Source organism: Oculina patagonica, chromosome 5 (assembly GCF_052425735.1).
Source record: "Oculina patagonica isolate OP01 chromosome 5, crgOcupat, whole genome shotgun sequence".
Lineage (NCBI taxonomy): Eukaryota > Metazoa > Cnidaria > Anthozoa > Scleractinia > Oculinidae > Oculina > Oculina patagonica.
Window position 1 is genome coordinate 33,692,364 of NC_135762.1, and position 26,124 is coordinate 33,718,487.

Consider the following 26,124-nt stretch of genomic DNA (forward strand, 5'->3'; position numbering starts at 1 on the left):
ATTAGAAAAGCACAAGTTTTTTCATACGTACGGAATGCACGGTCAGAGGTCAACTTGAAATTTATCAGTTGCCTAATGAAAACTACAGGGACCGAACAAGAACAAAGAAACATGTGAGTTGATTGAAAAAAGAACGCCATAGACTCCCAGGCTTAATATTTCCCAAAACGAACCAAGTCAGGCAAAAATTAGCATCCTACGTACGAAGACGCTAATTGACAAAAATGGACAGTATCCCAAATTTTATTACAAAAAATGTCCATGCTTAATAACTTTAATTTGGAAGGTCATCCACAGACTTCCTGAGTTAGAGCCACGATATGAATCAGTTCGATCCGATCAAATCCACCGCAGGGTAAACTTTGCAACTATGGTGCAATCAGTGTATTGACCAACTGTGTGTGGCTTCATAACTTAAAAGAGCATTGGGCTGTTAACAGTCGGACGTTATGGATTTAAATACCGGCCTGTCAAGCTTCTTTGCTAAAATGGCTTTAACTTCAAACATAATATTGTAATGATTATTTCTTTTAAGTTGTAACTACAAAACATCTGAAGAGCGGTCAAATGTCAAAAATTTATGATATTGGGAAATGTCTCGAATGTTTTCGAAAGCGAAAAATATTAAGGTTTTCATAAGGATTGCTCAAAAAAAATTTCCTTCAAATATATTTGAACTGAGACAATTCAGGAAGCCCATGGAACCTTTTTGGGAAAATAGATACGGTAGTGCTGGCTGTATATTTATAGATATCGTGACCCGCGAGTTGTGTGATATCGATTCCACAAGTGGTTTATTGTCTTCAAATTAAACACCTGTTTTATGGGAGTTGTCATATCATTGTTATAAGTTTTCATTATCAATACCTTTTGCAATTTGCATAGCACTTTCTTTAGGATTCCTTTTAAGCTATTGTCAAACAGGCAGTCATTCCATCAAAACAAGAGAAAATACGTAAATAACTATCTTTTCTCCTGCTGGTCTAATTAAAAGAAATATACAATTGTGTATCTAAGTGTTTTAACTGTCTGTTTTTATGTTCCATCCAAAATAAAATCGACAAGAACCAGCAACAAAATCACAATATATCTATTCACAAAACAAGGTGGAACATGGGTGAAACCATTAACCACGTTCGAACACAAAACTGAACATTTAGGACAATCTGTCGTTAAAATTTAATGCTTATTACAACAATCAACACACGCTGTTTTTGCTTCAAGATGCGGATGACTCTACTTTTTGTAGTCGCCGTTCCGAGGTAGCCTTAAAATTTATCCGCAAATGTGTGTCAAGGCAGAACTGTGCAAGACATCCCAACTGAAGTTCTATCATAAATTGTCCTATCTACTTCAGCTGGGCATCTTAATTTTGAATGAAGAAATTGCATACGCGATGGCGTCCAGCTGTGTTACGGCTAACCATTGTTCTTGTCCTTGAACTCAAACAGTAAAATACTTTAAACATATCAAAGCCACGCTTGTTTCAGTAAACAACAACTACATGTTTTCATTTTTATCGAACAATCGGCGAACAAAGATACAACAACCTGCCGGCGGGTCGTGCACCTAACTGAAGGGCTCTTATTGATTCGGATAAGAAACTTTCATTAATTTCACTGGCACTATGACAATTCTATAAAATAGTAAAGAAGAAAGGCACAGAGTTGTACATGTCTTATCATAATTATTTTATTCGTCAATTAGTTCGAATACAAGCTCATTACGTAAATGAAACATCTGCTCAGCATTGCTGCATATTTACTCTTTAAAACCGAGCACGTAACTTGTGGTGAAAAAGGACTCTTGTGGCTAGCAAAATATTTTCAAAGCAGGAGTTGTTAGCTATAGCGACAAAAGCAATATTTGCCCACAGCAACTTTAAACCCTGCTTCATTCAGTGCGACTAAGTTAAAGATAAGGAAAACTCTCGCCAATCGCATTACAAGGATTTGACCGTCAACTGTCTTCACGTCATTGATTTGTACTGCGCAACAGTGCTATATATAAACTGACTCTGTAGCTCAGTTGCGAAACGTTTTACAGTCATTTTGAACGCCGTCCTACATTGCAGAAAGTAGTTTAAGGTTAGTAACAAATCCATCTTTCCTCTATAAACAAGGAATTATTGTTTCAGTAGTTAACTAGCGTTTAATGAGTTATTTCATGTATTACATATGATGCTCGTTTAACCACTGAGATGTTTCGGCAATCGTCACTTTCGATTCATTCATCACTGTTAACAACGTTTAGCCGATAATACTTCCTCATATATTAGTTACATATGACTTAAGCATTGAAAAACCGTATGTTCATAGCGAGCTAGTTAAAGCGAATTGCTGTGCACTCTGTAATAATGCTTCTAAACGGCGTTAAAATATTGACTCTTCCTTAAGTGCTATGAAAATGTCTGGCATAAATTACCATATTTGTTCACGTTCTATCAACTAAAATATACCGTCCTGTATAATTGTTGATAACGCCAGAGTTAAATAAACGACTATTGTTTAAATTTGCCACCCTACTGCAAGCTAGTCGGAACAACAGACTCCAGCATTGGAGAGAGATTTCAAGTGTTGCGGCGCGCGCGCGAAGTGCGTGTACAAAAGAAAGTACACTACAGCCAGCTACTGGAGGGAAAAGAGAACGAGGATTGCGCCAAGATGCGGATTACAGGACGTGTTAAAATTGACCAATCGAAATCGAGTGTTTCCTCTGTACAGAAGCCTTGCTTATTCAAAATACAGAAGACGACAGTCCCGCTTTCCTTTTTCTTCGCGCGCGCGTGTCATAGGTCTCAGTTACACAATGGCTTCTGAAAAAAATCGGACTGATTTGTAGTCAAACTGTCGGACTTTTCAGCTAAAATAACGCAGAAATAAGGTTCCTATTTCCATTTTCACTTATGTGAAATTTAAATAACATTTTTTTTTTAAAAAACAGCTTAACAAAATGGTCTCTGTTGTATATTTGAACGATTTTCAAAGAGAGTTTTCGGTTTTGAGCATGGTGTTGACTTTTTTCGAAGGTTTTAGAGTGTCTTCAATTGAAAAACATTAAAAACCGTGTTGATTAAAAGAGAGAACATCACGGCAGCCGAGATAGTCAGTTATGCTCATACGCCTGCAAATGCAATATTGAACTCTGCTATTATGATATACTTGATGTGACCAGATGTGCGATATAACAAAATTAACCTTGCATCCTCACTAAGCTCTGAATAAACACAAAGAAGTTAATTTGAAGATTATTCTTTCAATAAGTGCATGTTTTCTTTTTCATTAAATTTGTTATCATTACCCTCGATCTCACATCAGTGAAAACCATTTGGCGCAAAGTTAGCACTGATTTACGTGCTTTAATAAATTTGTGGATTCTTTGTGCTAAAATATAAAAATTGTCTTTTTAGAATTAAGGCATAATTTATTTTGTTAATCCAGTGTTCTGATTCTCAACTCCAAGCCTAATTAGAAAACATTTTTGTAAACTTACTACCCATGTCGCTATATTAGTGAAATTGTACCCTTTCTCTACCGACTTGTTTTATCACAGTTTATAAATTTTTCGTTGTTGTTGTTGTTGCCATCTCCAATTTCCAGTATTTTCTTTTGTTCCAAATATACTTAACGCTTCCTGTAAGGTCAACTCATTTGGTGCTAAAAGGGAATGAAAGTACATATGGAAAATCGGGCATTCCTAGTACCTAAGTTGTTTAACTTGGTTCGATGACAAAGATTGTTATCCGCTGCTTCAGCGGGAATGGTTTCACGCAAAGGCTAGTGTAACGAACAGATCAGTGAATATTACCTGATATATTTAAAACAATTTCGCGCGTTCAGGCTCAGGCTGACTGTGAGTAAAACTTCAATGGTGTATGGTAACCAAACTCTTTAATGTTAAAGTGCAATTACCGGAGAACCAGTTGTTTACATTGTGACCCCAAAAGACTAACAATTTCAATAAAGATAAAAATATGCCATATATAAAATAAGATGGTATAAAGAACTACATCTTATTCGTCAATGTAATAGCACAAAAGTTGTTCTTGCGGCTGTAAAATGCTCATGTTCGGAAAGGTTCTTTAGAAACTGGTTAATCGGGTGTTTTTCGAAGTTCATTTCGTAACAAATAAGGACCACTCTGACAAACAGGAGCAAATTGTAGCCTGATCTTGGTCGCTTATAGAATTCCACGGACGCATGTCACTCTCTTGTGTTAGAGCGGTTTTTACTTGAGTGTCGAAAGTGAATTGCGTTTGCTTTGATTTTGCATTACTATGCTTAGTGATTGGTTAAAAAATCTTGCGCCACTTTCTCAGCCAATCAGAACTAAAACCAAAACCAATCGTGACTCGCTCGCGCACGTTTTCCCGCGCTTCGTGCCAGCTACATGTATTTGGTTCGAGTTTTGATTGGTTCACTGGGTTGTCTGGGTCCTTTGTGATTGGCCAGAGTAATTACTTTGGTTTTGGTTTTACGACACTCAATTGAAAACTGCTCTATCTTTGTGAGTGTTTCTTACAAATGTTGTGAAAAAATTTAAAGTATTGTGGACTTCCTCATTTATTATTGTAAGCGTCTTTCTTTTTATTGGGAGATTGTAGTAATACACGGTGATAAAAAGGTGTGGTGGGAAATGACGTAAAAATATCAAAATAGGGACAAATAACGTTTTCTCTTTAAAAGCTTTAGGGACATATTGTTCACCCCCTGGTTCACTCATAAAAAACTTGACATTTGTAGTAGTCTTATTAAATGCTTTTTATTTCTTTTTTCAGTATTTTTAAGGGAGTTTTCGCGATATTCGATTTCTTTCCTGGCGAGCGCAAGTTCCTTTTTATTTGATCAGATAGTTTGTTCAAATAAGGGCCATATAAGTGTAGCTGACATACGCTAAAATTGAAAGGATAAAACAACAAAAAATGAATTAAAACGAAAACGTGAGGGTAGATTCCTGAAGCGAAACGTTCCTGTTATTGAAGGGTCGGGTCTCAATTTCCGTTATATGATGTTAGCTTTCAGCACCATCAGTCGCCAAAATGTTTTGGGATTACATGACGTTTGTATGTAATGTTTCACGTCCGAGCACACCTCTTTGATCCGAGGGTCAAACCCGTGACTTCCTTGTATCCGCCGCAAAACGTCACAATATCTGTTTTAAAGAGCGATGAAGAAATTCAACAAATATTTACTTCTTGATCGAGTTTGAGGATCAAATTGGCCAGGCTGAAATCTCTAAGAACGGTATAAATGAGTCTCTTGTATTTTAAACGCGATTTGGACTTCTTTCTGTTAAATGCATTATTTAAATGTTGTTAAGGGCTTACTAAGTTCATATGTTGAACTAATTTAAAAAACTCGTAATCAATCAGCTAATTGGCCTTGATAAAAAATATTTACTTTTTTACACTTTGGTTATTAGACATATTTCCATAAAAATAATTTTATTTTAGCCTGAGTGTTAATTTACAGATTCACTACTGGATATTTTATTAAAGGTTGCTTAATTAGAAATTCATTAGCTATTTTAGGAACAATACACAGAAATAACCCCAAGATGAGGGCGATAAGAACAAATGATAATTATATTTCGATCGAACGCGATTCAGAAACAAAAATATCATCACTTATTTCTAGTTTAGTTTAGTTTAACTTCACTAAAGTTAATAATTGCCAGTATCTCGTTTGAAACAATTCAAACAACTGTAAAGTTTACTTTACAACACCTCAAAACAAAAACCAATTATCTGCGACAGAGAAACAACATCACTTCGAACATTTCAGGATGTTTTTCTTTGCACAATAGTCCGGCGGCTTAGCTCCTGAATTGTGGTTTTTTGTTACAAGCACAAACTTTGAGGTTAAATTCCTATAATCATTTTTTTTTTCGGATTTTTTTTTTTTTTTTAAAAAATATTTTCGGGGGCCCCCCCCCCCCTCCCCTTTTTTTTTTTTTTTTTTTTTTTTTTTTTTTTTTTTTTTTTTTTTTTTTTTTTTAAATAATTTTTTATATTTCCCCCCCCCCCCTTTTTCCAAAAAAAAAAAAAAAAAAAAAAAAAAAAAAACAATACTCGAACATCTCTGACAAAAAGATCTTGTGACGTCACACCACCAAACGCTGCTAACACAAAGGAAATAATTAAGGACACTTAGCTTGTGTGAAGTCGTGATTCATACTCCTTTGTAACAGAATAATTTATTCAAACGATGCGTAGGGCCATAAACAGTGTAGAAACTGGTAATCGAGGCGTAAAATTACTCGGCAAATTTCTCACAAGTGTGCGAATTTTGTCGTCATCTGATCTCGTCTGTTCTTCTCACTCACACAGGGCTGCCAGAAACTTGTGTCGCTCAAAATGTCGCAGAAGAAAGAAGCTATGAGGGAATTGTTTGAGTGCACCTGGAGACCGGATTTGAAGGTAATGATACTTATAAAACCACACAGCTGTATTTCATCACAATCTTGCACACTCTCGAGAAACGGCAAAGGATTTCATTCGTGTTTTACCGACATTTGTTTGTGTAAGCATGACCCGTGAAAAACCCAGTCACGCAGGCTCTATGGGACGATCGAAGTTTGTGTTAAATCGACGCTTGGCAAAATTGTTGTTCGAACATATTCTCAAGCCACATTATTATTGTTAAATTAATGACGGTTTTTACCAACTTTTTCGCGTTATTATGTGATGGAATGCGTTTGTAAGATGTCGTGTAATTCAGTGTCGACTACTTGTTGACTGATCGTTTGCGGCTGACCAGTTGCTAGTTCAAATACAAATCGTGGGTTGTTTAAATTCTGGCAATACCGTGTTGTTAGCGTTCGCTTTAGCGAGAAACTAAACACGACCGGCAATTTTACCTCAGAGGTAAGCTTGAGAACTCCATTTCGTTTATAACAAAACCTTGATGTCAAAAACCGCTTTTGTATTGATGTTTATTCTTCTAAATGCTTGTCAGTTCAGCTGAATGTAGTTAGCTAAGCAAACTCGTAGTCAGATGTCGTTATCAGCTAAGATAAGAGGCACGCAAGATAATCCCTTACGCTTGACCGATTTGCTTTAATCAAGGTTTACACAGGAATCAGTTTTAACAGAGCGGTACTCTTGTTTACCCCTCAACTTTTGCCGCGTAAGCAGCCTGGCTGGTTTGTTTAGATTTAAAATGTTAACTTTAGTCAGTTTCTATTTGAATTGTTTATATTCAATATGCTCTGATAACCTTTCCCACCGTCACACGGTGATTGAATTCCCGAGTATCAAAATGCCCCATAACAGTTTTGATGTCGTTGTTCATTTGAAGTTGCATTGTCTTTACCTTTGTTCTTGATACAAAAGTAAACAATACGAGAAAGGTACAATCATCCTTTAATATAACTTCAATGGGAACGTAATACTATTCAACAACAAATTTCATAAAAGTTTTTGCATTTCACAAAGGGAATTTAAACAGGATTGACTTTCCCACTTGATTGTGTTTTTATCTCGCCGTCACTGCCTTACAATTTATCTGTCTGTTTCTTTTGACAGTTTACCAGAAAAAAACATTCTTTTATTATCTATAATTTTATACAAACAGTTATCGTAAATTGTATTATTTTGAAATGTCTGTGCCTTGAAACTGTCTGTGGTATATGCACTATTACATCCAGTACGGTCATTTGCATTCATTTTAAGCAGACCAAGATAGCGGGAGCAGGCATGTCTTTTGAATTCGGTAGTGACGGTAGCACACCCATAAGGTAAGCTTCAGTGGGGTAACCTTGTTCGATTTGTCAATGTTATTTAGTAGTAAGGCACCTGTGAGCATCGTACGGTGAAGACCAAGCTCTGTGACATCCTTGAATCAACATAACTTTTTACTAACATTTTCTTATCAAAGTATCGACTCTGCTTCAGGTCTCGTATCGGATGACAGAGAAATATTGTCCCAGCTGATGAGATTATTGTATTACTGATTATCAAACCATTGTAAGCAAAAGTAGAGGAAGTTTTTCCAAGGTATTTGTTCAGTAAATGCAGAGAATGAACTCCCCATGTTGCCACTGCTATAAATTTGCAACCTATTGGAACATCTATCCTGAATGCTTTTCAACAACTGTCTCCTCCCCTCTCCTCCTCGTCAGCACATCCTTTATTTATTTTTTAATTTATTTCTATAAACATTTAATCTCATTCGAACATTTTTAAACTATCCATTATTAAACTATATTAACGCTACTTATGCACTTATGTTTTCCGTTATAATACTTTTCTTTTGCTTGCAAAACAGTACTTTGTTACTTGCTACATTACATTACTTCCTCAGTTGGTATTACAAGTTAAAGTACTTAATTAAAAACCAGAAACACAGTAATTAACAAAAGTGTAGATTTTATTTTTCTAATCCCTTTATATTGATCCACAAATCCAACTTTTTTTATCTACTCCTCTTGGCATGGGTGCACCTAAGGCCTCAACCAGATAGCGCCATTGGCTACGGTCGGCCGCTGCTCGTTCGAGGTGGCCCCATGTCTATTCGTTGTCTCTCGTTTCTCTTTCCACCATCCTTCTCCAAGTTTTTTGGGCGACCTCTCTTTCTGCGGCTATCGGGGTCCATCTGAGGGCGACTTTCGGTAGGGCTGTAGGCGTCATACGAAGAACATGACCAATCCATCTCCATCTCCTTCGCTGCACTTGCTGTGTGGTGGTTTCTGTTCTTGTTATTCTTGTGTTTGGCCAAAATATGCGGAGAATCCTTCGCAGACACCTGTTCTGAAAGTCCTCTAGCTTGTGGCTAATGGTCTTGGTCATCTTCCGGGATTCTGCACCAAAAGAATGCTTTTAAGATGCGTTAGCTCAATATTATAAATTTATTTGTATAATTTCCTGCTACAGTTTGTATTGTTCAAGTTTCTGTCGTAAAGGGTTGTTTCTTGATCATGATATTTATAAAATCAACCAGAAGTGAGAAGAACGTGCTTATTCTCAGCATATTCAGGGCTGTCCCGCAACGAGTTTATAAAATTTTAATTTACAAAAACATATTAAAAAATTAATTAAAAATAAGAAGAAAATACAGAGAAAGCAGAATTGTCTTTACTTATTAAGAAGAACGCGCAATGGCCAATACTAAGAGGTCTCAAAAATCCAACGAAACGGGGTAACATAATTTAGAGATATACATGGGCGAAAAAATGGATAAGTACTGTTAAGAAATTCGGTGCCCAATATCGATATTTATTGATTAAATTCCAAATGGTCAACTTATACAAAACGTTATGAAATTGATTGTGATCGGTTTAATTTCTTTCTAGATTAAAACCAATTGTGCAACAACTATACTCAATTAACCCATATCTCACGTTATCTTCGTTTAAAGAATGACAAATAATTGATCGTCGGCATTTAGGGTCGAGTTCCTTTGTGCTGTGGAATGCTCTTTTATTTGCATTTCTTTGTGTTGTTTAGAGTATTATAACCACAGGCGGGCGTATGTTTTTTCGGAGCTGAGTTCTTTGACGCAGATCCGCATTTGCTAATATTACTCCTGGTCTTATCCTTAACTGCTTGACGCGGAATGACGGTGCAAATAGCAGATTGGAGTCAACTCAAATGAGAACAGTTGTCCACAGTTGTAGATCGTTTTATCTTTTGGTCACGGAGACGTGCACAAGCACGGCGGTGTTTTATCCAGATTCTTCCAAGATCTTCCAAGCCTGAAAATGAAAGGGTACATAGAGGTATGTGTCTCGAAACTGCCAAAAGCCTTGTGCAGTTTTCAACTCAAGGAATAGCTAATGGTCTTTTGTTGGATCGTGGTGCTTTCCTATTCTACACAATTCTGGAAAACGCCCCAAAGCTTTAAAATGGGGTTAATCAAGGAATATGCTCGCCGTTCGCATTGCACTTGATTATTGTAAATTTGTCGTATAATAGTTGTGCACTCTTGAAATGTTAGAAGTACTTGTCTGATTTCTTTTAGAGGCTCGGAATGACTATTCCTCTAGTCGTGACTCATATACACCGTGTATATGTGAATGTTTATCTTGTTGTGTTTACATTTTACATACTAAATTAAAGACCACTCAGTGGTATTGTTAAGGAAATGACATCTGTCAATATTTACTGGTTTACTCGCGACTTCTGTTCTGTTCTTGCCTCATTTATAACTTGTTGAAAGTGTGCTAAGTTTTGTTGTTTTAATTTGATCGTCTGACATTTTCAGAATCTGTTGTCCTTTAAGACCAGACATGAACCAAGTGTTTCTTGTCCGCCCACGTATAAATCTTCTTTAAAACTGAAAGAAGTGGAACTTCTAGACCTACTTCGAAACACTTCGTGAATTTGTGCTATCATGTTAATCTCCTGTGAGTGGTGCGTTAGCCTATAATCGTTGGACGCCAGATCTGTCGGTCGAAAAACTTCTAACTGGTCCAAAATACTGAGGTTTATGTCAGTAAAAGCCGGACTCCCAGGAGGCAGTAGCAATACTTTATTAACTTCATGCTATAAGAGCATTGCCACTGAGATGACTGATTTGCGCCAAAGCAATATGACGGCCGAAAAGTTGTTGTTTTTTGTCAGCTATATTGACTGAAGCGCTAAGTTGGTTTATGATGTGGTCAATAAAAAGTCGGCGTTGAGGGCCTCATTTAAGTTCCTCTTGTATCTCTGTTGGCTATTTTTTGAAAAAAAAAAAAAAATGAAGTGAAGAATGAAGAAAAAGAAGAATAGAATGAAGAAAATGAAGAATAGTTAAGTGTTTTAACACTTCTAAGAACGTTACTGGCGTTTAAATACCACATTATATTACTGAGCAGGGCGCTTGTATAATCCTCATTTGGGACATCTTGATTGTGTGCTTTCACCATACACAATTACAATATCTCGATAGAATGTTACAATTGCCAAAGCTAATACAAGCTCGTTCAAATCTGAACGGGAAATAGTATGTAAAATATTAAGTGTTACTATGTATTTGAGTGGTAATTAAAAAAAAATCAAGCAAAAAAAATTTAAAATGAAAATCAAAACACTGTGTTTTATTTTCTTGAAGCTAGTTTTGACTAGGTTATGCGTGAGATACGTTTTGTTTATGGCTATGATGAGTATTTTTGATTTAAGCTTTAAGTAATGAGTAGCAGCTATCCTCTTGTTTATCTGCTATCCTTAAATGAATGAAAAACTTGAATACGTTTTGGAGTGTTAGTTGTCGAACTGATTGCGGACACTGTTCCTCACGTTACAACATGCAATTTAATTAAGATATCAATACACTCCTGTAATAAATCTTAACAAATATTCATCACATAAAAAGTAAAAATCTTTAAAAGACTACAACGATAAAAAGACGGTAAATCTGTTTATTACAAAAACAGTATTTCCTGAATATGTTATATGAATCTTGCACCATGCATATATCTCTCAAGCTGTCAATCGTGGATTCTTGCAAATTTTAGCTATATTCAGCCAGTCCTGGGAGAGAAATTTTTTATTTAACTAACGAGCTTGCTGTTCATTCTGGCAATTAGTTGACAGGATAGTCGTTATTGTGCATGTTACAAATTCTCCTTTGAGGTCACTTAGTAGCTAAATAAAGGTGTTACATCTTACAAAGTTTTGTTAACTTCATTTTAAGGTTTATCTTTCATTTTACCACGATTTTTGATTCACCCATTCGCCGAGATTTTTTGACGAAAAACTTTTAATAACCCCTAACGAGCGCGGTTCACGAATGAACAAAAACGATAAAATCTCGTCACATTTACTCGTCCAGCTATAGCCTGGCTTGACTGATCTGAACTGTAGAAGTGTCAATTGAAGCTTGAATAAAACGTGCTATTCGTTCAAGTATCTTTTAAGGTGTTAATACATGTGTTGCACTGCTGCGATTTTTCATTCTTAATGGAAATTCAATTATTCTTTTGTCAGTGGCCATTCACTCCATGATCAGCTAATGATCTCTTGTTATTTTCCATTGACTAGAGCAGCCTCATTAGGGACATGTCTCAATAATTTATGATTTAAAGCGCTTTCCAACTACGAGCATAAGAGGCGAATATTCAATAGCTCCTGAAGCACTGGTCTTTAATGTCAAAATGTGAAAGGCTGTAACCTTTCGCTCATGGCTTCGTGTGTTCTTCCCCGAAGAGAAAATGGCGGTTGGGTTTTATAACCGCTCGCTAGCAGAAAATGTCCTTCAGGTTGGTGCAGTGTTTGTTGTGTTGTTTCTAATTGATTCCAATCGAAATATTCCCTGCATTGTGTGATTTCTTGTTAAAAATATCAGTTGAAAGCCAAATTTATTCGAAAGCTGGTGTCATTAGCGCAGCAAACATTTGGGTTATAATCTGTATTAGGGAACATACTCGCTTGCAAAACAAGTAACACATGGAGAGAATTTCATTGATTGCAATAAAAGCGAGTGAAAAACAACCCATCTCTTTCTTTTCTTTCCAAAGGACAACGGCGTATTGGCTTTTGAATAAATTTGTCTTCTTTTTGTATTTACGAAATCTTTGCGAAAACCTTTTAATCTCCGATGCTGATTAAGCTTTGCTTTCGCAGAATGCAGTTCCCTTCAGTTCCCTTCATCTAATTAACATACATTCATTTTTTGAAAAAAAATCTTTCAGAGTTTTAAATCTAAAAATACCAGCTCGGAAGCGGTGTTTCAAGTAATATGTATTAGTTTTTATTAGTAGCTTTTGAGTAGCAGTGCTTTGTAAAACGAACACAAACACAAATCATAAACGTTGCTTAGCGTCTAGCGTGTGTACTTGGATATTTGTTTGAAAAAATAGCAAAAATTAAACCGAGTGCTTTGTCACCTTTTCATGTACTAATGCAAGCAATAGCAATAGTTGTATCTAACTCACCGGTTAAGATTTACCTGTTTGCAGTGAGAAAATAACATACAGCACTCAATCCAAACGTCATTCTACACACAGTGGTCTTTATCCATGCAGAAAACCATGTCGTATTGAAATTCGTAACTGTCGTTCTTATACACGACTGAACTTTTTCATCTAACTTTGCAACGCAACTTTTTCTTTTATTCAGAAGTCTCGATCTGAGGTTTTTCTGAATACCTATTCACGTCAGTGAACAGAATCAAGAATTCATTTCACCGCTAGGGGTTAATGTCTGTGTAAATGCTTTGTACGTACAGTAAACGCACCAACGTCATCATCATCATCATCATCATCATCATCATCATCATCATCATCATCATCATCATCATCATCATTAAGCTAGGCTGCAACACGGAACTAACACAGCTATCATGAAAATGCATACGCAGAGAAAGGTATCTGCACTTTTAACCTTGTTAAACGTTTTGTTGCTGACTGCACAGTTACAGCAAGTATTTGCTATTAATTGTAAAAATAGCCAATTAAGCCATTATTATCGAAAGTTCTATTATCTTGGTACGTTAAACTATAAAAAGAGTAGACGGCGTTGTACCTTTTAAAATCCTGATCTGTCCCTTTACTGGTCGACTTTTTAGCCAAGAAAGCACAAATAACGTAGATTTAAAAACTGAAGAAGACTAAGATAAATTTTAGAATAGAGCTTTTGACGTTGTGTCTTCTACTGTACGAAAAGTACTTTTCCGATAATTTCGTCATGTCTGGCGTTGTGGCACCCAATTTTTCCAAGTATTTTAATTTTCTATTCCTACAATAACTAATAATTGGTTTTGCTTTGAAAGCAAGAAAAATTGCTAACGCCACTGCAGGTAAACTATATCACTATGGATATTATTGAATAGCAACAGTTTGACATTGTATTGTATTGTCAGTATTGTATTGCCAAATTTCCGAATGTAGATACAAGTTATCATAGAAAATGGCTAGACGTCGTGATACAGAACCATTCTGAACATGTGGCACATGAAAGGGGAAAGAACTTGCTTCCTGGGATCTTTTCCTCTGAAAACACATCATAAGTACCCGTATGTTGGAGTACCCTAACAAACCCCTAACCCATGGACTCTGTAAAAATATACCATTTATGGCTGCCAACAAATACCTTGATTATTAATCCACCGTATTGAAGAGGTGTATTTTGACTATACCAACCCATATTAAGCGTATCTGATCCCGTTTCAGTTTCTTTGTTTTTCCCGACACAATGGAGAACAACCGCCAGAATTTTCCGTTATCAATTAGTGGCTGTCAGTTGATTGTAAACTGAAAGGCAAATTTGCATGTTTTCGGAAATTATGCCAAAATTAATTGATTGTCGTGTGTGTTTTCCGCCCCGGTGTCTAGGCTAAAATTTGACAAGCAGTCAGTGCAATTGTAAAATTTAAACTTAAGTATCACACAGAGTTCAAACAATTTCCAGGACACTGTATTTCTGTGTGAGGGACGGCTGGTATGAAAGTTAAGAAATCGTTTGACCGTTTGGCATTTATAGTGATACCTCAGGGATACCTCAAAAACGAGCTGTAGATCAATGAAAATGTATCCTTTAGGAAAAATGCACCAAAAAAACTGTGTTATCTTCACAAACCCGTTATTTCCGAACAGCTTTTTCTCCGGATTAAAACGCTAACAACGGGCAACGCGGGTCAACGTCGCGTGGGATTGGCAGACGGTGAGCGTAGAAAATAGTCCATACCCTAAAAACAAATTCTTGCTATCCCGCATCATTGTCCCTGGTAATAACAGGATGGGAGAATGCTTATGAGAAGATAAAGGTTCTAGCTGGTTCTAGTTTTTATGTTTAACCGGCAATTTTTTTCTAGAAAGGTCGCTTAATGGTCGATTCCTTGGGACAACTGGTACAGATTTTGCCGTTAGCGTATTTGAAATATCGTTCTCGATCACCCGCTGCGTATCTAAAGTTAAAATGTAAATTAGGGATTTCTTTGTGATCAATATTTCTCTTGTAATGATATGTGCTGGTTCGTGAATTGCCAACTTGGTCGGTCTGGAAGAAGAGAATTTCATGATTAGGTACCCACGTAACGAATCAGTCTTGCTTTGCGTCCATTACAACTCCTCGTTTGTGTAAAATGGCGGCCTCGGACTGGAAGATGTCGTCTGAATCACTGTTAGTCTACAATGAAGAAGGAGGAGTATTTCAGTTTCTACTACGGGTATGTTTAAATTTGTGACCATATTGTCACAGAGTTTATATTGCATCGTTAACTCTTCTTGTTGAATTCAGTTTGTCTGAGGCTGTTTGTACGATTAATAGCTCGCCGTTTTGATATCGTTTTAATCAGTATCAGAGTCGCTTATTTTTAATTTTCATTTAAAGTGAAACACAACTGATACAAGCCTTATGTAAAGATAATGACCGTTTTATGTCGACCCAACGACAACTTTCAACGTCACAAATTTTTCCGCCGAGTTTTTTCTACTTGTTTCCAATTCCACATTTTTTTAACCTTCAAACTTTACGTAAAGGGAAATTTTACGTACTTTCTGATGTACCATAAGCCATAAAATCATTTAAATCCACAATGTTTATACTGATTCAATCGTTAGTAGTAGAAGTGACAGCATCTTAAAAATTCCACCGTGTTTTGCTATTTATTATTCTCTGTTACTCCCACTTACTGTATGGATGTTATTCTATTTCTTCAGTTTACTTAACCGTTAGTTTACTGAATTGAAGATACAATTGCATAGAAAAACAAAAATATTTTCGAGCAGGTCCAAAAATATACCAATATTTAAACACGCTCGGAATAATTGGCTGCGTTTTCACGTTTTCACGCCTCAAGGTGCATAACTGCTTATTTGTTTACTTGTGAAGTGAAAGCTGTTACGTAGTATTTCTAGCTCAACTCACATACACTCTGATAACAAGAAAGCAGTCAAAAGGCAAAAATTCTTAATATTTCATTTTTGATATTATCTTATTTTACACTCATTTATGTGTTCAGTGTTCAGTGTCACATGCACGAGCAGTCTCTTGCATCGGTTGTCTTATTTTTAGTCCACTGTAAACATATTTCCAAGTATTTCTATACACGCTATGAATAATCTAAAACTTAACATTTCGGTTTCCATGAGTTATCTTAACCCCCAACAAGAAGCGAAATGCTGGCTTAAAGAACACATTTTTTCTCTAAACGATTTCAGTTTGCGACTGCCGATACCGGTAAAACTCAAAACGCTTGTTATGTTAATCGGGTAAAACGACCTTCTTGCTGCATACAATTAAAACAGCGACGGCGCGAAAAGACGATAATTCATCAAAGAAAAAGAAAATCCCCATTCCCAAACAAAGTGGTAGAACGGCATTTGTGATGGTTTGAATCAGTTTTTTGTAACAGCTGTTTTCTAATGCACCTGTAATGTATAGCTCCAATACAATGATTCACAGCATGTCACTCTCCTTCCTCCCTCATTGCTTTATATTTTACATTTGTGATGATCGGCACTCGGGCGATAACAACGGAATAGAAAAAAACAAAATGCTTTTAGTTTTCCTCTAGACAATGGACTACCTTTGAGCATTTGTTTTTTCGATTTTTTCGGGCGAATTGTAACTTTATTTTTGCGTATGCTACCCTGACGATCAAAAACGCCACGGCATGTTGCCTTGAAAAATGTTTATGTCTTAGTTCTGCGCCTGCTCAGGATAAAAGGCAGGTTTCTGATGTCACGTACAGATCGTCTCTAAGGAAAGGCCAAACAGGCGCTGTAATTACAAGCCTGACCTAAAGCCGGGCAGAGTGTTGCTTCAAATCATCCATGATGACGGAACGAAGCGAGCTCACGTGCAACATCGTCCCGGCATTGACGTGAAACTTCATCGTCGCGTGTTTCCTGCTTCCTACCTTGTCACTTCTGTTTCACGGTTTTGTAAAAAAAAAATCGTAAAATTTTAGTAGCTCCATTACAGACATACTGAACAATTCATTCAAGTACAACATAAATATATTAGGGTTACTAGCTGCAGCAGAAATAAAATTCAAGATATCTCCCATATTTCTTAAAACATTTTTGCGAAGGGTAGTCTAGTTTACAGGACCTTCGCACCAACATGGCGGGCGCGTTCGAAAGCTCGTCTCATTTTCGACGTCATTAGGCGATAATTAATATTACTTAAATTTGCTGTTAAAGGTAGCAAGAACTGATAAATTTAATTCAAATTTGCTTTTAAAGGTAGCGAGAGTACTAAGTAACTTAATTTTAAAAAGTGCTTATTAATTTAAATCAGACTTTGTCGACTAACTTCAAGTGGTCAGGTCAAACACTGACTACAGGAAACCTGTATCCACGGTATCTTTTCTATACGTGTATATTTTCAAAAATATTTTACTTCTTTAAGATTAGAAGTCGAGTTTTTTGCCAGCCCTTTAAAAGGCCGCGGTGATTTAAAAGGTTTCAGTTTTCCCAGTTTAATCATCTAGGATTTTCTGCAGATAACCTCCGTAATTTAATTCTTTTTCATTTGTCAATTTCCATCTTGTAGTTAGTGACCGTTATCTACAGGGTGGGATACTTTATCAATAGTATATACCACACAAGTGAACAGTTTTCGCGCAATCTTATTGGTAAATATCCACCACTGTTGACTTCCACTTTGGTGAATAATTGTTAATTATTCATAGCCTGCAGTTATCATGAGTATTCAGTCGCCATTGGCCCTATAAATGCATTATTACGACAGTTCCTTTTATACCTGAAATTTTCTCAAACCTCTGTCATCTTCATACGGTTTTCACGTGTGTATTGTTTTCATGTTTGCTTCTTTGAGAATTCGTCCATGATAAAATTTAGGGTGAAATTGAAGCTTGAAGGTGAAATTAGCTAGTCAGACGTAAATATGACTGGCAATTTAGGATTGATATTTGTTATTCTAGATGTATTGAACTGTAAGGGTTGTGAGAAGGGCAATACATTGCAGAACAATTATTCGCTGGGCACTTTTAAAGAAAAAAACGAGTTTCGTTTTATCTTTGAATTCTTTTTGAAATTTTTCCACTGATGTCTAAAAGGGTTTTTGATCAGTGTTATCGTGACATAGTGATTAAGTTTTTAAAATATTTACATTGATGGACACTGATGGATATGTGCATAGTGCAAGCTAGTTTTACTGAACTGATATGATATGCAAATTTAGCGTTGGTCTACATGCCATCCGCCTGGGTATTTGACACCTGTTCAAGAAATGTGAACTTACAAGACAGATCCGGAACCAATAAAATGCCAAAACAATTGTTAGAACTTCAAGTTATGCGCGGTCATCAACTTTGCAATTTACTTGACAATATTAATTTTCGTCCGTGTTGTTGGCGCGGCTTCGCTTTCCAAGTTATTGGATTAAACGGCCGATGAGAACGAGTCAATAACTGAAGGTAACTTGCTTTTGCCTCCAGCGAGATCATATTTCATTTCAGGTGTGCGAAATTCCTTCAAGTGCTAAAACAAGATGTATTTCAATTTAGCTGGGGGCGGTAATCAGGCAGCTCACACGCTACGATGTTTACCGTACCGGTCATTTCGCTTAGACTGCGGGTTGTGTGGCAATGTTGACAAAGTAGTTTCTTTAAGATGAAATCGGCCTGGTTGGATCAAAATCTATTACATTTCACGTATTTTATGTATCAAGCAGTAGTGTATTGTTAAAATTTTCATTTCATGCCCTAGAGCCGTTAAATAAGCCGCAATTACCTTTAAAATAGCCTTTTAGCAGCCTTCGCAACGTCTTTCAATAGACGCCAACTTCATCTGTGCTAGTCTTTGCAGATATTCAGTTTTTATGGGGTGAAAATGAGGGCGGCAACATTTGAAAAAAAAAACATATTTGAAAGCTTATTTTGGCGTTACGAGTAAAAATTTATCCGCGTTTAGGAAAATGTTTTTATATAACCGAACTCCGGCCGCGGAAAATGTTGAAATTAACTTTGTAAATTGTCGCTTGTAGATTTTCTAATATTTTAATTCGAAACTCCCGTACAGAGTTTGGCCACAAAACTTTGAATATCAGACTCCTTCTCGGTGAATTTAACAAAATCGTGGAGAACACCTGTTTTGCAGGGTGTTTTGTTTTCGCATGCGGTTTCATTTTATTTATTTTCAAACTCATCTATACGGGGCTCATGTTATACATCTTATTACCAAGCAGTTTGATTGCCAAGCGAGTGCAAATGAGATCTCTACGTGTTTTGGAGAGACACACGCTCGTGAACAACAGAAAAGCATATTAGTTTATTTTGGCCTGTACCGCCTCAAACCACTGCACCCGCAGTAGTTATAAAACAAAACCACAAGTTAAATTTAGCTTTGGTTGGAGGATACGAACTTTTATTACTCTCTATTTTTTCAAATCGCAGAGTTTTTTCTGCAAACGCGATCTCTTTTGTCGTTTACTTGATAAATGTCAGATGAATTTTAATTTTGTATTTTTCTGTTTTGACGTAGTCCTCTTTACAAAAATGAAACTTTTATCACAACACTCAACTCATTCACCTAATTGGATAGCATCCACTGTAAGTGTTTACTCGTTATTCCCAAAGATTGACCAGAGTCTGATTTCTCCTTACAATTTCAACACATTGTCAAACAAAAAGGTGATGAGAATAATGAAAAACATCAACTGAGAGATAATGATGTACGCCAAATTCAACACGATAGAGGCTTGTCAGTAGCTTAGTTTATCAATATAATGTTCAATTTTACTCCATAGAAAATATAATTGTATGTAAATAAGAATATTGTTAACTGACACACAGGAAACTGATCCAAGACACTTCACTCACAAATAATCAAATTAAATACAAACAGTGATCAAAATTAAGGATCTTTTCGCTGAATATACCTAATAAGGATATTATTATTATTATTAGCGACAACTACACTCGGTGAATGTATTTAATCCACGTAATGAAAATCATTTATTTTTTCCACGCCCTAAATTTACAAGTCGCTTAGAAGCGCTTTAAATTAAAAACCAAAACTCTAATTATCGTCCAATCGCTTAAATAAATAGTTGCTAGGTCTTGTTAAGGGAACGTGCTGTTTAATCAAAGCAGCGAAACAGAGAGGTTTTAAAGGTAGTGTTATCTTAGTTACAACGTTGACGGCATGGAAGATTTTTGTTTCATTGTATTGGTGCTCATTACGCGTAGCATTAATCTTGTCGGTAGGCCATACGAGTTTATGTTGCACGATTTCACGGGTGCCAAGATTTTACCAAGAGTATATTTTAAGGAGGCGCGGTGGCCTAATGGTTAGCGCGTTCGCCTCCGAGTCGAACGGCCCGGGTTCGAGGCCTGGCCGGGGCGCTGCGTTGTGTTCTTGGGCAAGACACTTTACTCTCACAGTGCCTCTCTCCACCCAGGTGTACAAATGGGTACCGGCGATTTTACTGCTGGGGGTAACCCTGCGATGGACTAGCATCCCATCCAGGGGGGAGTAGCAATACTCCTAGTCGCTTAATGCTACGTAAACCGGGATAAGCTGCGGCTGTATGAGCCTCATGGCTCGGACACAGACTTTACCTTTTTTACCATATTTTAAGGAGGAAATGCATGTTCTTGTTTAACTTTCGTTCCACTTATTGATTAATGTAGATATTTTCCCTTTATTGTTAAACATCTTTTGTCCACTTTATGTTTGCAATTTCGAAGCTTAAAAATGCATTGCCTGTGTATATCGTAGAACCACAATTACTCCTCCTTCCTTTTGAAAGCTTAACAACAAGAATACATAAATTAAATACATAAATTAGAAATTACATTTTAAGCTTAAAGGATTTGTTTTTTTACTAAAAAATACTGTCGACTCGCTCGTGGAATACAATTGCTAGTGACGCGGAAGTTGTTTCATGCAGCATCCACAAAACACCATCAAGTGAAAACGGTGCTGTTTTGAAAAGCTTTTTCCACGTTCCTCGTCAGAGTGTCGCCATACGAAAAGAGTTCCTGTCTGACAAAACCGCAGGCAGTAAATTATTTTGGAAATTGGGCGTTCGATTAACATTGCATTCTAAAAACGGAAAAGGCAAAGATGTAATGTTTTTCAATCAGTGCGAGAGTAAAGAAGATAAAAGATTGTTACAGGTTTATAAACGTCTTCGGTGACCAGACCTCTTTGGAGGAGGGGGGGGGGGGGGGGGTGAAAAACATGTATTTGCTGCGAGAAAGCATAGCATACCATTCTAGAATACTTTTGCGAAAACCTTTTAACGGATAATCAATTGTCACAATTGAGTGCATTCTGAGTGCATTCTGCTAAAGGTTGTGTCTTTAAAAAAGGTATCAAACACTTTGTAGATATCAATATCATCTTTGGCACGGGCTATCAGTTAAGTGGCTGTTTGGATAGACAATGTGAAGAAACTTTTAGATTCATTTGCTATTATTTTTTACTAATTGGCCTTAAATCATTAGCACCAGTTGAACTGTCGGCAAATACTTTATGCAATTAGGTGTCAAGTTTCTAACACAGTATCAACCAATGTTGAAGTTACAAACGCAAACATTGGATTTGGGGCTTGTCCTGCGGTCCCAATTTGGAAATGCAGCTGCCTTAAATGCATCTTAGATAGGTTTGCTGGCCAAATTACCAAATCATGTGTCTGTAATTACACCTTATCTCAACTGCACGCGATGTAAGTTTGAATTTCACAACAACGATAACAACATCACCAAGACTTGATGTCCTAAAGTTAGTATAGTTGTTTGGCTCTGGCAGAACTTGGTTAAGACAAGCTCTTCTCAACTCATTCGCTGTATGCCATGCCTGCCCCTGTTTCAATCACTGAGTCCCCTTCAAGTGCGGTAAGTGTCTTTATTCCTAGTGAAATCCTAAAACCACTGTATGTATTCTGGAGAAGAAGCAGAGCTGTCAAGTGTTTGCCTTTTATCGTGATGCGATTTAACGAGGGCAGCGTTTATTGCTTCATTCATTTTCTTCACTTAAGCGTAAATGAACGGCGTGTGATTAAGCATTTCAGTGTTCGGAAACTGCTGTTAAATAGTAGTGTAATTGTCCTTGTAAAGTACTTGACCTTTTCTAAACTTTTTTGAAGAACCTTGATACCACCTATAATTTTATGGTCAAATAGAAGAGCACAGGTTTGGAGAACAGTGCGGCGATTGAAAATTAGGGAAATGCATCTCAACTAAGAAATTTCATGCTTCTTGAAAAAATACTTTTCGTTTCGTTTTTTCGTTAACAATACTCATGTGATGACTTAGTTTTTTCTATACCCAACAACAATGATGTTGAGAGTATTTTTTGAACAGATCCTTCAAAATAGCGAATCATGGTCGTTACAGCTAGTACCTTACGCTTCATGGGAAACTCACCAAAAATTCACGTATCGCCTACTCACGAATCATGCAACCAAACACGAATAGCGCTTCCATGTCAGAACACTCGACACACCACACACTTCATAGTTCTCTTGCGACGTTTATCAATCTTCTCAAACAACACCAAGTGTTAACTCGAAGCTTAGAAAGCCTCTTGGCGTCGATTTTAGACACGAAAACCTGGAGGTATGTCGCTTAATTTGGATGATTCACAAATCGCGCTGTCACTGCGTCAAAGCACTGAAGCACGCGCTGACACTGCGTCAGAGCACTGAAGCACGCACTTCACGATGCTCTCTTGAAGTGTAATTTATATGGTAACTTTCTTCTCGTTATAAAAACCCTCTGGCGTTGATATTTAGACCTGAAGTGCCCGGTAGTTTGTCAGTTAATCTATATGCTTTACGAAGCGCCCTATCATGTTATGCAAATTAAGTGTTCTAAAATGACATTTCTATTATCTTCTAGGAAGGATATACCTTTTTTGATCCCGTTTATAGCGGGAGAATCGTTACTGATATAATAATACCTTAACACAGATCCAGAGACAAAAATATTATAATTTGAACAGTGTTTTCATCGGTCTTTAATGTAATAGTTCACAAAACAATTTGTGTTGCGTGACTGTTTAAAAACAAAGTAAGGCAAATAGCTTTTCCGTCGAGTGCTATTTGCCTTAAATGGACTTCCTTTCAAGTGAAAACTGTCGATACCTAAAACATAAACAGAAGTGTGCATTAACCTTTAGCTTAGTCATCGGTCAAAAATAACCAGTGAGGATGTGTTTAACTATGGCAACTGTCATTTCTAAAGAAAGGTTCATATCGTCCGCGTGTCACCGACGGGCAAACGTTTTGGAAGGCTCTAAATTTAAAGCAACACCAGGTCGACCGCGAGGCGATAAATATATTATTTTTAGCAAAAAATGCGCGGAATTGTTCTGACTCGCTATTTTGTACTTGGTGTGAGTTTTGTTTTTCTTTTGTATTTTTCAATGCAAAACAAAATTTTTACAATCGAATTAGAATGAAGTTATTAATTATTCACATACTCACGACAGATGGTGGCGTGTTGTTACTGAGCTCCATATCGGCTCCATATCTAGGATACAAAACTAATTATTGTTTGAAACGTTCGCCTCATTGTCCTTGTATCATCTAAAGATCACGTCTCCAACTGCTCTAACATAATCGAACCTTGTCATCGTACCGAATGCGAAAACCGCACTTGCATCGTGTAGACCAACATCAGCTTAAGATCGTGAGACAGGACATGTAATCCGTGACATTTAGCTCGATAAAAACAGTTTCTATCGACGAGTGAACAGTTCGTCGCCCGCAGTGTTGTTAGATCGCGCCGAGCCGAGTACACGTAACTGTAGTACAAACACAAATTAGTTCCAAGATGCTGAAGATGGTAAGAGCAGTGTAAACATTTGCGAAACATTTCCGCTACATGTGCTGGCAAACCTCATATTTGCGTAATAGATTTGCAGAAGAAATTCAAGCTTAGTTTGTATTCTATGGTCTTCTATGTGAATGAAACTCGGCGTTCGGGCTACAACGGAGTAGTCACGCGTGAGCTGCGTTTGTCGTCCCCCCCTTTTCGGTGACATGCATCTAACACCTGACATTACCTTTCTCAAACAGTTTGCCCGTATCGCCCGGGCGTACAGCCAACAAGCGGCTGATAACATAGTTCTTTTTGTTTCCGTTTTAGATCATGGCGGCGTTCAAGAGATGGCGGTCGAAGTACAAGCGCTACAAAAATCAAATTCCCGATCAAATGAGGAACAGAATCATCTTGCACTATGGACTCTTCAAAATAACATGGGATTGGATGATTCTCATACTAGTCCTTTATACAGCAATTGAAGTACCATTCGTATCCGCCTTTATAATCGCGCGTGACGACGAAGGAAAAAACGCCAGTAAGTATAATATTGACAAAATAATGTGCCGCTAAGATTGTACTCAGCTAATGTGCGCGCGCGTTGTGAGTGTGTCCGTTTTATAAACCTCCTTGTTGTAGTTATCAGCATTATCAGTGTGCTAAATTCCAGCCTGCGGAGTGTCGTAATTAGGCCGTACAGGTCATTTCAAATTTTTGCGCTTAGGTCATCTAATTGGTATTTTTTTTTCTCCTTCGTTTATCAGATGGAAATGTCTTTGAACTTTATTTATATTGTCTTTCTCGTGACCTGTAAGGAACTTCGAACGTTTTTTTTTAAGTCGACGCTGAAATAATTGAAGTTTACCCAGTTGATGTGTATTTAGTTGATGTGTGATTAGGGTCAGCTATAACTCGTTCCCTAGTGTTGACAAACTTAGCTTCATTTGGACCTTTCTTTGAATTCTTTCTTAGTTTCGTTTACAATATAAATAGTTCTTGGAAACTCGTATTTTTTAAAGGATGTGTTAACGAAGTAAATATTTCTAGAACAAAATAAATATTATTTTCTTTTCAGCAGATATAAAATAGCATATGTTAATATATCATTACTGGCTGAAAAGCACTAATTTTGCCCTTCATAAACTGGCAAAAAATGTGCATATTAATACGTTTGTCTTCTACTGTCGATGAAATTTTCAATAATGCTTAGACAGTCTTGGCTTAATGCTCATCACACAACACTTCACAAGCACTTATCAGAAATATTCAAACATCTCCTCTTCACTATATCTTCACTATACATCTTTGCGATCATTTAACCTCCTTCATTTCAAGCTATCCTCATACATTTATGGTAGAAACAGATGGCTCCGCATTTTTAAGGGATTTCGCTCACTAATATCACTCGCTGTTATATCGCGGTTTTTTGCGCGGAAGCATGTCGTGTGATACGCAATTAGGAGAGCCTGTTTGCATTGTGGTTGTAATTGTTAGGACAAAACCTCGTTCGTTTTGTTAGGACAAAATAGCCAGTCCTTATTTGTATGCAAATCGACAGTATTTGAGTTAGGGTGCAAGTCAGTGGGAAAGGTGGGAATTGTAAATGATTGTTTATAGCAATGATTCTTTATATACCTTTGTGCTGAATATATCTTTTTACTTGAAACTGTTTACACTGATATTACAACGAACCCGCGTAAGAGTACTGTGAGAGTTCCATATTTTTTTCACATATAATTATCCCTCTATTAAAAAATGCCCATCAATAATTCATCCTTGCTTCACATCATATTAGCAGGACTGCTCTTTGAAAAAGTCTTTATTCCATATGCACAAGTATGATCTCGAACTTGACCGGTAAAATTCGTTTTCTATGATCACTTTCGAGAAGTAAACACAGTCCCTCTTAGTGACGAGGAAGTCGCCAAAGCATTTCTTTTGTTGCAACACTGACAGCCTCTTCGCCGGCCGTTCAAGAAATCGATTTGCGTCTTACTTATAAGTGAAAATGTAAGCTAAAGCAATAAAGTCAGAAAGGAATTCAAACGGGCCATGGATGGACACAGGTCGCACACGATTCATTATCAGTTGGCATTTAATCATTTTAGCTGTCATCACGTACCAAGCTCAACACCTGTTCTTGGCGGGAAATCCGCTTTGAGCCACAGTCTAATAACTTCAAACAAACTGCCGGTGTCTTTTGTTTTCAATACTGCATTTAAAATTTCCCGTCAAATAAAAAATTCCCGCCAGACTTGTATATACAGTAATTACACCTTTCACCATATTGACATTATCTTGTCATTTAAATGTCTCTCAACCAAGCCTATTGATATAGTAATATTTGCAGCCTAACTTATTAAGGGCAAGGGAGGTGGAGAGAAAATAGCCTTTTTTACATAGTTAGTAACCTTTTTATAACAGCGAATATCGATTATTTTGGGTGCAATTGAACAGGGGATAC

At 36.9% G+C, this 26,124-nt stretch overlaps 1 protein-coding gene across 12 annotated transcripts in view; it reads left to right on the forward strand.

Moving 5' to 3' along the window:
• LOC144653741 (voltage-gated inwardly rectifying potassium channel KCNH2-like) overlaps positions 1-26,124 on the forward strand; it is a 35,248-nt gene that overhangs the window by 3,044 nt on the left and 6,080 nt on the right. The window contains exons 1-3 of one of the 12 annotated variants that reach the window (XM_078513825.1): positions 1,828-2,087; positions 6,329-6,418; positions 23,988-24,198. In XM_078513825.1, coding sequence (XP_078369951.1) covers positions 6,356-6,418; positions 23,988-24,198 — 274 coding nt within the window. In that variant the 5' untranslated portion in view covers positions 1,828-2,087; positions 6,329-6,355. Of the gene's footprint in view, positions 1-1,827; positions 2,088-6,096; positions 6,238-6,328; positions 6,419-6,844; positions 6,866-9,352; positions 9,718-12,002; positions 12,181-14,872; positions 15,087-18,207; positions 18,306-18,326; positions 18,348-21,405; positions 21,619-21,674; positions 21,732-23,537; positions 23,685-23,987; positions 24,199-26,124 lie in introns of those variants that run through there. The other 11 variants (XM_078513824.1, XM_078513826.1, XM_078513835.1 and 8 more) reach the window with 11 other exon arrangements.